Below are 13,907 nucleotides of genomic sequence, written 5' to 3' on the forward strand. Positions count from 1 at the left end.
AGGATCACAAAGGTATACCTATGGATGACAATTTAAAATTTATAATGTCACTTTTGAAAGGATTTTTTTAATTATCTCTTAGTATTTCTTTGTGTTAGGAAATACCATTATTCATACTGAGGTTGAAGAAGTGAAGCTAGTCGAGATTTAAGGATATTCCTAATTCAGCATGGAATTGGAAACAAAATTCAGCAGAGTTAACTTGGATTACATGTTCTAACACTAAATCACACTTTGTTACATTGTACAGGCAATCCCAGCAATGTAGAATAGAGCAATGTTTTCTGTTTTTAAATGTTTGGGAAATTCTTTTCTCACAAATTTGAAAAGAGTCAAATGGGTGGCTGAGTTTTTAGAAGGAATGTAGTTATGAATGACCAAAAAAAAAATCTCAGAAAAGTCACATAACAGCAAGAAAAAATAATTTTAATAGCCTGAAGAAAGGAAAACAAGTAATAAGGAGCTGCAGGTATAAGGAATGTTGTGACATACTACAATTATTTTTATTGTTTGGGAATGACAGTGACAAGCAATGGCTTGGAAGTTAAAAAAAAGTTGCCACAAGAGGGAAATTCACTCTTTTTGGGGGAGTTCGTACAGGTTCTGCTGAAGGACTAGTTAGAATATTGTAAGATAGAATAGGATAATTTCAGTTGGAAAGGACCTACAGTGATCATCTAGTCCAACTGCCTGACCGAGAACATGAGAAAACAGAAGGAAATCAGTTATCTTATCTGAGAAAGAGAATGAGTTTTTGAAGGCTGCCATAATCAAGCACTTTGTGTAGCCCTCAGATGTTTTTGTAGCCTTTTTCTGGTGCCCTTCTAACATTGGTATTGAACCACTGGTCAGCAACACTGGAAGCCATATTCCAATATCAGTATAACCAGGGATGTGTGAAAACTAAATTTGGTCCTTAATCTTATTTGCCGTATCCGTTTTTTAATATAAGCACAACAATACAATAAAAGCTTGTATTGCTTATCCATTGTGACCACTAAATATTTTTGTCATTATTTTCCAGTATGTTGTTTCCCCACTGCAGACCGAATAGCTTATTATTTCATGTGTAACTTTACATTTGCTTGTATTAAAATATCCTTGTGAATTAATGAACTTTACTAAACACTCCATGCTACTTTTTATAACGGCCTTTGTCTCTTCATTATTTGATTCCCTTGATCCTAATTCCATCAGCAAATGTTATGACCAGCAATCCTATATTTATTTCTAAAGACCAGTGAAGTTTTCAGTCGTGTCAGACTTGGTAATGATGGCTTAAGAAGTCTCCCTAGCAAGCACCCTTATTGAATTATCAATCTCTGAAAAACTAGTTTTTAATTTTATGTTGTTTAACATTTTCTTTTAAACTGTTCTTATTTGTGTTTTATAATGCCTTTCAAAAGTCGAAACATTTTCACAATTATCTTTGTCAGCTTAACTGGTAACCTCATCAAAAAGTAAAAACAGATTTCTTTGCCAAGATTGGATTTTCAGCAAAAATATTGTGAACTAGTTGTTTATTAGTTTATTTTTATTAGCTTGTCCATTATTTCTTTGGGTTTTCAGTATGGATGCAACAGCAGCAGTCAGCTAGCTTCTCTAAGTCGCCAAATATTCCAATATTCAGTTAGAAATTAATATGCTGAGACTCAGTATCTCTCCAACTCTTTCAGAACTAATGGCCACGTTACCCAGATTTGCTTATGTTAAAAAAAATAAAATCATTATTTTCCAGCTGGCACTTTACACTCACTGAGGGAATCAAAGAAAACCATTTTTATCTGATTGGAGAGCCTCCTTCTTAGTATAGAAGAAATACTGAATATTTCGGTCATTTTAGCACCACTAATAACTGTTTTACTGTCCTTTAGTTAGATACTGCTGCTATTATTAGAATTTCTTTTGTAAAAAAAAGTAAACTTGTCTTTACTGAACACAGATTTTTCTGACCTAACTTTGGCAATTGTCTGTACTCCCATTTTTCTCATTTTTACTGGTTGTCGTGTGCTCTTCCTCAGTTTTTATGGTTTTTGCATGTTTTATTTCTAACTGTCCCTTTCAGCAGTTGTTTTTAATAGATCTGAACAGGGTCTTCATTCAAAAATTCTTTTTAAAATACAGTAAATAAGATTAAAAACCTTATTATTTATTTTTCTCACAAACTTTTTAAAGAAATTCTCAATTTTAACTCAAAAAACTCAGTTTGGGAAAAGAACTCTCTTTAACCATCAAATATAAATATAAGCATTTGTGATTTATTTACCTTTTTAGTCCTTAGTAGTTGACCATGGTGATTGGTCCTGTGCAGCTTCCAATTTGCCATTTGGTTATCAATTTGTCTTTATGTGCTATGCTAAGATGAAACTAGAGATCCTTGATGTTGAATGCAGTACCCACTTACATTAAAAAAAAAAAAAAAAAGAGAGAGAGAAATTATCATCCCTAGCTTCTAAATCTCAAATAATTTACTGTAGACTGCCAGGAGTACTATAGAATGTGTGTCTTCAAATACTGGAGTATTTTTCTTTTTTCCGCTACATTGCAATGAAATGCATAATGAAGGTTGACTTGTTGATCTGTAACGAAACTAAGTGAAAATGTTCCCTTGACCTTTTTCATTATTACAGTGATCCATCTGTATGTGCCCTAGGATTTGAGATTCTGAGCACTGCAAAACAGAGAAACTTTTTTCATTTTTATTAACCGTATTTTACTACTAGACCAGATAATAAACTTGACCCTGTCACTGTCAGTACTTTGAATTAAGATAAATCTTAGAAACTGGGCATGAAGATTTGTTCATTTGTTTTTACGTAGTTTTTATATAGTAAAACTACTTGATCTAGAGTTTAAAAATTCTCCTATTTTCAGAAAATGTAATTACCATCCGTTTAAAAGCAAAAAAAATTAATTCCTACCCTGAGATGTTACAAGCTTTGTTTGTCATTTAACTCAGTAAATTCAGAGCAGTTTAAGAAAGTAGAGGATCAAATCCTCTCTTTCATAGCCCCATGTTTGCATTGTCATTGAAATACTTCATGCAATTCTGGTTGTGTGACTAAGTTACCTTTTTTTGCTTAGTTACAGGGCAGCGCTCTACATTTTGCTGCTGTTGGATCTGTATTCTGACTAGCTGACTGCTGTATTTGTGGTACCACAAGATATGGAAGTTTCATATAATTTAATTCCAGCTCCAGCATATGTCTTGGTGTCTAAATCTTCTTTTTAGATTTATATACATATTATTTATATGAAGGTTTGTCCATTTTTCTATGCTAAAATACCCTTAGAACAAAGATTAACAACTTTCCAGTATGGGAGAGTCCACTCCAGCCACACATGCTGCACTTGCTGCGTATCATCTTCAGCAGCTACAGAGAAACAGAGGTTTTGCAGTAGCCCAGGAAGGTCAAGACTTGAGTAAATTTGGACCCTGCTTCTGATGTTTCTGAAGGGTGTCCCATGGAGAATGCCATCTGAAAGACATCTTTTTCTGATTGTAGAAAGATCACACCTGTTAACCATTCCTTTCATAGGAGGAATGCAGCGAAGGTGCCTTTTTCAGACACAAAAGACTGAAATTATGTGAGACTTGTGAATGCGGGGCAGCCCCAAACCATACAGTGATGTGCAGACAGGCAAATGTTGCCTGTCTTGGGACACTGACAACAGTGTGGTCTCGGGCAAGAAACTCTACTTACCTGAACTGCACCATGCCAGCATACTTCAGAATATATACTGATTTAACAGCAGCTGTGTGTTTATCAAATGAGTAATGCACTTGTAGAAGCTCTGCACTGCATGCAAAATTACTGCAGTGATGTGCAGGAAGCGGATTGTTCTTTGGGTACCGTTTGCTAAGGAGTGATTTTGCCCTCTTTGTAACACATTTCATTTTACCTTTAAGCGTGTACGTCAAATTAAACCTTTAAGATAATAATAGATTAAGGAATCCTCAAGTTTTAAGAAGTTTTTCTGTGTGAGACAGCCTCCTCGACTGTCAGTTTTATGCTGGGGATTAAAATCGTGGAGGTTAGCTGAGTTCTGTGCAGTTCAGAAAGGAAAAGATAGGAATTCTGTTAAGGAGACTCTCATGCTTCCAGGTTAGGGATTTGTTTTACCTTTTAAACATCACCATTGCATTTGTATTTAAGAAAACTTGTCTGTCTTTTGTTTACTCAGTGTGGAATGATAGTCTGAAAATTGTCATCTTTCCATGATCTGTGTGTGAATTCGATTACAAAGCAGATAGTCGACTATTTGGCAAAAGCAACTCTTCAGGCAGTGTATGGGAAGAACTGAATAAGTTCGTTTATGACCTTCCAATGAAACCTGGGCTTAAAACTCTGAGAATTTACTTTTTTACATTAATATATTTTCTCTGGGTTTGTTTTAGTAAGAGGAGGTATGTAATTTATATATTAATTGATAGTTACAGGAGATCCAATTTTGGAGTTGTTGGGTAGGTACAAAGCAGCTGTCGTTGTTGGATATTTCCTCGTGCAGATAGGAGCCAGAAATGTTAAAAAAATGTTGGAATTGAAAAATCATTTGTCTGGGTCTTTTTTTGCTGCCAAATTGAGAAGGTAACATTTGTTAGTGTCACAAATGCACTGTGGTGGTAGTTAAGTTAGGAGAAGGTAGTCATTGTGAACTTTATTCTGAAAAGGACGAACTAAGCTAGTAATTATATTGGGAATTTTTATTTTTAAGTTCATAAGATTTTATTAAAAATACATTTTAGTAATGCTCAATTCTTCGAGAATTTTAACACTTTTAAAGGAACTGCTGTTAAGATTTCTGTGCTTAAAATCTCTTTTCTCCTTGTTTCTAGAACTTGTATGTCACTCAAACACATCTGAGCAAATGAATTATTTTTCTGTTTGTTTAAAAATATTAATATTGTTAGCAAACTACTTCATTATCATGGTGAGTTTAGTACAGCATACACATATCTAATACATGCTTGTGTTAAAGGCATGAGATTGTATATGTAAGGGGGTATGTTTTGCTTAGTACCAAAGACTTATTTTGTTTATGAGTAGTAGGGGATTGGATCTTTAAAAAAAACCAAAGATTAATTTTCATAATTCTCTACATTGCCAGGCTTTACAGGTGCCTGGTTTGTAAACATTTGATTGAACAAAAATAGTCAATAATGGTACTAAATATTTCATTTTAGTCTGGTCTTAAGATATTGTGTCACTTGCATCGAAATTTTTGTATCTGTGGAAGGGGATTAAGTAATGTAAATCTTTGTTACAGAAAATACAAGTTGAAGATTTTTCTTTGGTTTTGCAGCGTTCCTGTTCCAGTAGTCAGTCTAGAGAAAATTCCTAACCTAGTGAAGGCAGATGGTGCCAATGTTAAAATGAATTCTGCAACCACTACCACCATCACCTCCTCCTCAGCCTCTTCATCCACCATACCTGCTCCAACATTGGTTAAATCTGGTTTGACATCCAAGTCAGTGCCACCGTCACCAGAAAAGATTCTGAACGGCAAAGGAATTGTAGCTCCATCAATAGACAAGAAACACCAAAACGGCACTAAAAGCAGTAACAAACCTTACAAAAGACTTTCAGGTGAGTGATGCTGTAGTTCATCTTTTGAGGTAGTCTTTCTCCATTAATATTTCTATAGCTCAGAAATAATGTACTAACAAAATGCTGTAGCCTGGTTTTGGTTTGATTTTTTTACTGTAAGATGCCAGTTTGCATATATGAAAAAGAAAGCTTTCACACTCTTAGCATGTGTAAAATATTTTCAAAGGACACATTCTGTTTAGCTTGAAATTAGTGTGTTTAATGCATTTCTCAACTGGTCAACAGGCCAAATATAAATTTATAAGGAATTAAATTCGTTAAAACAGAAAGGCAGAAGGCTTCCTGCAGCCATTCTGTAATTTGGATCTGTTCACAACAGAAGAAAATGTGCCTTGGTCGGGTGACTTTAGTATAGTTGTGATCAAGTTGAACAGTTGAGGTTTAGGACATTGGATTATCCACCAAGTCATGATTTTTTAAGGAATCTTCTTTCTTGGTTTTAAATACTAGAAAATTCTAAGAAGATATGGGAAATACTGGGGAAGTCTTAAAAGTCATAATTCCTCTCCTCTCCTCTCTCCCTGTGATTCACATGTGAGTGAAGGCATTTGCAGCATGGGGATCTTGATCTTTCTCAGGAAGACAGGACGGTGGGATTGAGGGAGCAACATTAAATGTGGAAATGCCCTGGATGGCGTTAGGCAGGGCAATATTGAGGATGTAGGTCCCTGTGCAATTCTACCACCGAAGCACAGAACGCCCCATCGTGGGAGGGCAGAAGCTCCGTTAGAAAGGTTGCCATCCATTGGGAGGAAGAATTATTTTCCATGGAGTTCCCCAGAGGTGACCCATGCAAGCTGTTGGGCAGCGAGTAGAGCATTTGCCCCCTAAAGCAGAAAACATATTTTTGTTCTGGATGAAAGGAAACAAAGTGTTTTGAGGGAATTTTTTTTTTCTTTCTTTTTTTGTCCCCCCAAAAGCAAAAGTAACTGACTCAAGTTTACGGCTTCAGAAGCTGTGCAGGATCTATTCACGAGCTGGCAGTACTTTGTGAGTTGGGCAGGAACTTCTTGTGTGTACTGAAAGGCTAATTTTGCTAATGGCAGCATGATCCACATTAGTTCGTCAGTTTGGCAGAAAGTTAGTTCGGATGGTTTCTAGATGTGCAGTAGTTATGTACCAAATATAAGTTGTACAAGATAAATGCTTTCATTTCCAGTTAATGTGTGCCCTATTTTTTGACTGAATATCAGGATTAGTTTTTTCATTTTCTCAAATTTGGCAGTTAGCCTATGGTACTGCTACCTTGGCTTGATTCCAGACCAGTGTGAGGTGTTTGCTAGGGCTGTGTGGGGTATGGAACAGCGCCATTGCCTTAAAGGATTCAGCACACTGATTGCTTTCTTAACTAGTTAAAGGTGGCATATAAGAAAACAGAACCGTTGTTCATTTATAGCGTTCCACAAAATGAAAAAATATTACAAGAAAGCAGCTCATTAGGCTTTTAAACCTTACATTTCACTTGCTAAGATACAATTTGTTATTCTAAGAAAAACTCTATATTTTGAAGTTAATTTAAAAGAGTGGTTTCTTTTAACCTATTATTTTCTTTAATGGTCTAGATGCTTGATTTAGCTAACCAGTTCTGAATTCCTACTTGGGCAATTGAAACTGATACTATTTGCGATACTTGTTTTCCTCATGTCACCAAGTACCACTGCAGGGCTGTAGGTCATACTCATACCTTTTTTGTACAAGTGCTTGCTGAAATGTTTTCATAAAAGAGAATCAGTTCTCTAGGGCCTTCCTTCAACTTGCTTGTTTTTTCTGTGGAGTTGTGACTCTATTGCTATTCTGTCTCTAGGCTGTCACTTGCAGTAGCTTCTAGGCTAGGCTACGTTTCACTGGTGGAAATTTCTGCACAGGACTGTCCGAGCGCTCCAATAGATGTTAGTTTACTTTTATATGGTTAACGAATCCACAGAATTCATACTGTTTTTTTACAGCTCCTCTGTCATTATCAGATTTAGAATCTGTTCAGTCTTGCTTCTACTGCCTTGTGTATTGATCCAGCAATGCAATAATTTAGCGGTGATGCAAACAGGAGAAGTCCTGAGAGCACTGTAGATGAATTGCCTGTAGATTGTGTGTCACTATGATGGATTCCTCTCCATTATTATACAGGACTGTGCACAGGCTGAGAAGAAGGTCTTGGAACATCAATTGAACATCAAAAAGATTATTATTTTAGATATCCTATGAATTTCATTCATTTCACTTTAAAAAAATGAGATGCTGGCTAAGGGATTTAGGTTTCTCTCAGTCTGCTGCTGTGGAACTGTACAGCTATTAATTTTTGAAGCTCCTTAATAGGTCTGGCCAGTTTACATCTGTTTTCTCTCCTTTTTAGCAGCCTCCACCCTCTCTCTCAACATTTCCCTGACTGTGGCTGAATTTTGGTTTTATTCTTTGCTGAGAGCTGGTGGTTGGTTGGGTGATGAATGACCCTGCCCTCTTTTCAGGAGCGCTGTCCTTGGTGAGAGAGAGGAAACAGCTTGTGGAACCACAAAAGACAGTCGGTACCTGCCCAGCCTAAGTGGATCAGTGTTCCCAGTAACAAACTGCAAAAAAAACCCTCTTTTTTCCTAAATCTTCCTTAGCTCTTGTTCTCTTTGGGGTTAAGTTAAAGAATGCAGATGCCCAGTTTACACCAAGAATATCTGTTGTGTTGCAAACAGGAGTTTGAGGCAATTCAGTTTTGGCCCTTTCTCTTCTTTCAGTGAGGTTATAATGAACACTCTTTACTTTGTCCACCGAACATAAAGAAGTGGAATCCATTCTGGAGAAACAGCTTTCCCAAGCTGTGCTTGTGCACAGGAGTCTAGGGGTTCTCACGCTACACGTTTCCTTATACAGAGGTAGTCAGAAGCTGCCTTTTGTTGTTGATAAGAAGGTGATAATCTTCATTTAATGTGTTGGCCACACCAGGCATGTCTGTAGCGGGCAATTAGATGTTCATGATTTCTCTGGAATAGCCACACACGCTTCAGCCAGGAGAAGTGGTTCCCTGTTTGTTTAGTGTTTTCTGTTTCTCAGGGAAGGCATGTTATTTTGTTCTTCAGTAGATGGCGGAGGCCTCCACTTTTTCTGACTATAATTCCTTATGTTGATTTGGCCTCTATATGTTTTCCTAATAACTGACTTTGCTATAATCAGTCCTGCAAGTCTTGTTTGGTTGGGACACTCTTACTGACAATCTGCATGCTCCCAAAGGGAGCACTTTTGATTTTTGAAGTACGGTTCCCAGTTGGTCCAAAACAGTCCTTGCTTGGTGACTTTCAGAACATGTTCCACAGCCTTATGATTACCCTCAGGATTTTTCATTTGAAGGCATGTTTATAAGTCCATCTAGTCTATTTGGTTTGGTTTTTGATTTGCATTGAAGGTTTTTGGGCAGGTGATTCAGGAAACTGTGATAGGAACATCATACACTCAAAAACCAGGAGTAATTAACTCCTTTAGTTCATGAACATGCGTTTTCATTCATTAAGTAGAAAAAAATGTCGATTATATTTAGTCATACACAGCTACTTTTCTGTTTCTGTTGTGCTGTAAAGGCCACAGAAACTACAACTACTTGTGATGGATTTCAATCCCTTTGTAGATTTCACCAAAAACACAGTGCCAGCTGTTTTTTTCCAAGCTCACTTTTTGATATGTCTCTGCTAATAGGTCGATAACATGACCATTTAATGTTTGCTGTATCATTTTTAAGTCCATATAGCAGAATACCTAAAACTGCTAGTAATTGTGATATCTTAGAATCATAGAATCATTATGGTTGGAAGAGACCTCAAAGATCATCAAGTCCAACTGTATACCTGATGCCACCATGCCCACTAAACCCACTAAACTATGGCTCGAAGCACCACATCTAAACATTTTTTGAACACCTCCAGGGATGGTGAGTCCACCACCTCCCTGGTGAGCCCGTTCCAATGTGTAACGACTCTAACAGTGAAGAAGTTCTTCCTCATAGCCAACCTGAACCTCCCCTGGTGCAACTTGAGACCGTTTCTTGATGACAGTTGTCATCTAATGTAGGCTACTTGGCCTCACGTTTCTTCTTCCAGCTGTTCTACTTGCTGTGATGCTGTCATAACATTGTAACATAGCTGTGAATTGCTGTCTTCATCTTAGCTCTGATTTGTTCGTTTAGAAAGAATTTTTAGATCCTCAGATTAAATGTTGTATTTGAGTACAGGATGTTTCTTATATCTGAATGCAACACCACTGTATAGTTAAAATAGGCTTTGGCAATATTCCACTATCAAACAAAAGCAAACCAGTATGCCAATTAAAATGCATGATGTCGAAGTATATAAAGATAATGGTGGATTTTTTGGTGACATAAACTAAAAAGTGTATGTCCATAGTTTTGTTACAGCGCTCTAGTGCAAACGCTAAAATTATATGAACGTAACCTAAAGGAGGTGATGCTATCTGTGCTATATAAATACTAAAATATTAATAAAACTGAAATATGCAAATACATCATATTAAATATTAATGAACTTTTAATGTTAATTGTGAGTAGAATTTACGTAAACGTCTTTTTTTCACAATCTCTGTAAAGTTTAAATTCCATGCCTCCCTTTACTTAGGGAAATAAGAACTAACATACATGTTATTTTTACACAGATTTAGGGGTCAGATTTAGATAAATTTTGTTTTTAAAATGCCACTAGTAATCTTGCATTTACTTTTGATACACCACAGGTTGTTTTTCTGAGTTTCTGGGTATGTCAAAGAAATGTTGTTCAAAGCACTTGTGATATTTAGTCTTAGCCAAACTCAGAAGCTAGATTTGCAAATGTTGCATTTCACGTCCTCAGAGGCAACCAGTCTTAGAGGGGGAGTTGAACTCGCGGGTGTTTGGGTTGGTCCTGTGTTTGGGCCACTCTGTCGAGTACAGTTCTGTAAGCAGACTTACTTCTGTGAAGCCTGTGGCTGAAATCCTGCTCTAAATAGTTTGAAACATGTAAGGACAAAAAAATGCACAACTGTATGGGTGATGCATGTGGCACAATTATGGGGTGCTGGGGTTGGGATCAGTGGTTCAGGTTGAGCCTGGTTGAATTAAGTTCTATCAGGCAAAAATTACAGCTGCTCTGGTTAAAATGTCTGTAATAATCTATTTTTTTCTCGTTTTTCTACCCACCACCCCCCCCCCCATCAGAAAGAGAATTTGACCCAAATAAACACTGTGGAGTACTGGATCCTGAAACAAAGAAACCTTGCACAAGATCGCTCACCTGCAAGGTATTTTTCTTAGAAGATAAAATATCAGATGCTTTGTTATAGTTTAAATCCTACCACAGTAGTTTGAGAGGTCATACCTGCTCCTGTCTTACAGACAATGGGTATGGTATTCAGACGCTGTCTTCAGGTAATTCTTTTGAGTAATTCTGTTTCTTTGAATCAGAGCATCTGCATTATTCCACTGATATTTCTAAAAAGATTTTTTTTTCCTTGTCATTTTGTTATGCAAAAAGCATTAATGTTTCATGTAGAAGCACCAGTGTTATTTTAAATGCTCCTTTTTTGGTTCATGTGTGCAACAATGTTGAAGTATAGTCAATTTTTAGCAAAAAATTAACATGATTTTTGTGTAATAAATTACTTGGAGGCTGCCTTTGTGATAGTAATAATTCTCATGTCAAAAAGTAGCAGCAGTGTAAGATATTTATAATGAACATTTGTATGTGTATGTGCTGCCTGTCAGTAGAGATGATCAGTTAAATTTGCTTTAAAATGTATTCACATTTTTCAATCCAATTAAATCAATTTTTCATTGTAAGTTAAGAGCTACAATGATGTTACTACTTAATATTTTAAAATTATGGGAGTTATATTTTCTGTCTTGGAAAAGGTAAGTCAGTAGACTCTATCATATGAAAATTGTTGGGAAAAGTAATTTTAGCCTTGATAGTGGCATTTCTTAAGAATTACTTCATAGATTATCAAAGATAATGTGGAATAACAGCTTTATTTCCATAACTGTGGCTAAAGTTGTTTGAAGTAGATTTTAAGAGTTGTGGTGTGTCAGAAGTATAGAGGACTCATAAACAATGTCATGCACACACAAATGCTTTTTAACCACCCTATTTTTAGACTCATTCACTTAATCATCGACGAGCAGTTCCAGGCCGTAAAAAACAGTTTGACATCCTTCTAGCTGAACACAAAGCTCGATCCAGGGAAAAAGAAGTTGCAAAAGACAAAGAGCATCCACCATCTGCAAGGGAAAGCTATCAGAGCCAGCCCACACCAGCACAAGACTCTCTGTCAGGATCTTCAGTGAACTCTGGGCAAGAATCTAAAGTAACATCTCCTGCAAAATCTAGACCACCAAATTCCGTCCTTCCAAGGTAAGCAGTTCTCCAGTGTGGAATGTTGCATTCTAAAGGTGCTGTAAGAAATGTCTTAGTCTTTCATACAGCTGATTTTATAAGCATTTCATACATCTTTAGGCTATTGCATCAGAAAACATATTAATAGAAGAGTTTCTGCTAGCAGTAAAAGATAGACCCTGCTTATATTTAGCTAAATCTGTCCATGGTAGCCTGTGGTCTGATTGGAAGTGAAGTAAGGAGTGGTGTCCACCCTTGACTCACTCTCAGACTAACAGCACTTTTTTGGCCAGAATGGTCAGTAATAATTAGGGAAGTTTACATTCAAGTCATTCTGGCACATTTGGGAATAAAATTCTAGTTACATGAATTAGGGTAGGTATTAGTGGGGAAATTCTGCACATTTATGTAGAGTTTTTCTCTGCAAATACGTCACCAATTACATCAATGGAATATCTTGTAAAAAAAGGTGTAATTTAGTGTAAATGACAATGTAAGCAGCTAGTTCTTAACGCTATTGATTTGAAACTGTACATAGCATGTCTTTCCTCATTTTGAAGATTTTTCTTAGAAAGGACAAAACCAGTCTTTAGAAAGACAATGCAAACTTCTAAAGACATCCCTGTAGAAAAACTAGTATGAGGTATTGGATCTACTGAATTCCAATTATCCTCTGGTAAACTTCCTATATATGTTTGGTTGTTTTGTTTTGGGTTTTTTAATACTAGTTTTGGCTGGAGTAGATAGAGCTAAACTAGTTGGTCTTGTTCATATTTATTTTGTTTCACGTTTCGTTTCTTTGCAGAAGCCTTAGTGAGGACTGGGTGCCCGTTTTGGGGCTTTTGTACTAAGATAGTCCCTATTTCAAGGAGATATTTGTTGTATTGGCTATCTCAAGTCTTAGAGGCATCCATTTCTAATGTTTTCTGTGTGTTCATCAAGCCATAATGAAGTTTTATTCAGTGGCACAGGTGGGCCTTGTTTGAATGAAAGGACAACAAAAGAATACCCGTAGATAAATTGGTGAGAAGTCTGCATAATTCTTGTAAAAGGAGTGACCTTACACAGTCTTTACATAGAGAAGAGCACAGAGGGACAGGCAGACATTGTTTGTAGTAGGTGTTACAGTTAAAGACGCAAAACTGGAATGCAATTCAGTGAGAGTCAGCTGAAGAAGATTGCAAAGGTAGTGGTACATGAGGAGGAGGATTTTAGCAGACATACGCTGTGTTTGTACAATCTACACTTCAGTTTCTGCTGCAGCGCCTCTGTTCTGTCGTCCTGTCTGTTTTTGCAAGCAGCCGTGCCAGAGGGAAGCCTTGCTACTGCTTTGCTGGGAGCCAACAAGCCTGCAGCATTGCTGCTGGGAGAGGTTATGTGAGTGCTGCCTGCTCTGCTGAGGCAAAGCTTGCTGGTTTCACTGGTGGTGACTTGGCTTGACCTGCCCGACTTTTCCTGAAGGCAAAGGAGCACTTCCACAATCTGTCCCTTGCAACAGCAACTGCAGCAGTTATTTCTAGCTGATGGACATTGGTGAGCAATCCCTGCTCAGTTCAGAAGAGGGCACCTGTCCACAGTCTTAGTGACTGCTGTGTCCTGACAGCATAAATTCATGAAATTGAAGATCATCTTCAGATTTTGCTCAGCATGCACATCTCCCCCTGGGTCAGAGGTCCACATACATATTTGGTTGTACAGACTGTAACTGAGAATCCTTTTCCACTCCCACTTCTCATCTAATTTGTTTGCAAGCTACTTTTGAAAGGCAGGTCACCAGTGTGCTCTGTGGTGCAAAGGTATTCCCACTGTGTTTTATTGGATTTTAGGCAAAGGCAAAGAAAACCTACATGCTGTAAGAGGTCCTCCCAGTCACTTCACTTACTAATCTAGCTGTAGAGGGTGTCGGCTAAACGCTCTTACTGTATTTGGTACGCTAATTTCAACA

The 13,907-nt window shown here is 37.1% G+C and overlaps 1 protein-coding gene across 2 annotated transcripts in view; it reads left to right on the top strand.

Moving 5' to 3' along the window:
- The window catches only part of ATXN7L1 (ataxin 7-like 1), a 41,670-nt gene that overhangs the window by 10,237 nt on the left and 17,526 nt on the right, over positions 1-13,907 (top strand). For both annotated transcript variants that reach the window (XM_009698665.1, XM_009698666.1), the window contains 3 exons: positions 5,305-5,588; positions 10,789-10,871; positions 11,724-11,980. In XM_009698665.1, the coding sequence (XP_009696967.1) occupies positions 5,305-5,588; positions 10,789-10,871; positions 11,724-11,980 (624 nt within the window). The remainder of the gene's footprint in view (positions 1-5,304; positions 5,589-10,788; positions 10,872-11,723; positions 11,981-13,907) is intronic.

Source organism: Cariama cristata, unplaced genomic scaffold (assembly GCF_000690535.1).
Source record: "Cariama cristata isolate BGI_N322 unplaced genomic scaffold, ASM69053v1 scaffold16144, whole genome shotgun sequence".
Taxonomy (NCBI): domain Eukaryota; kingdom Metazoa; phylum Chordata; class Aves; order Cariamiformes; family Cariamidae; genus Cariama; species Cariama cristata.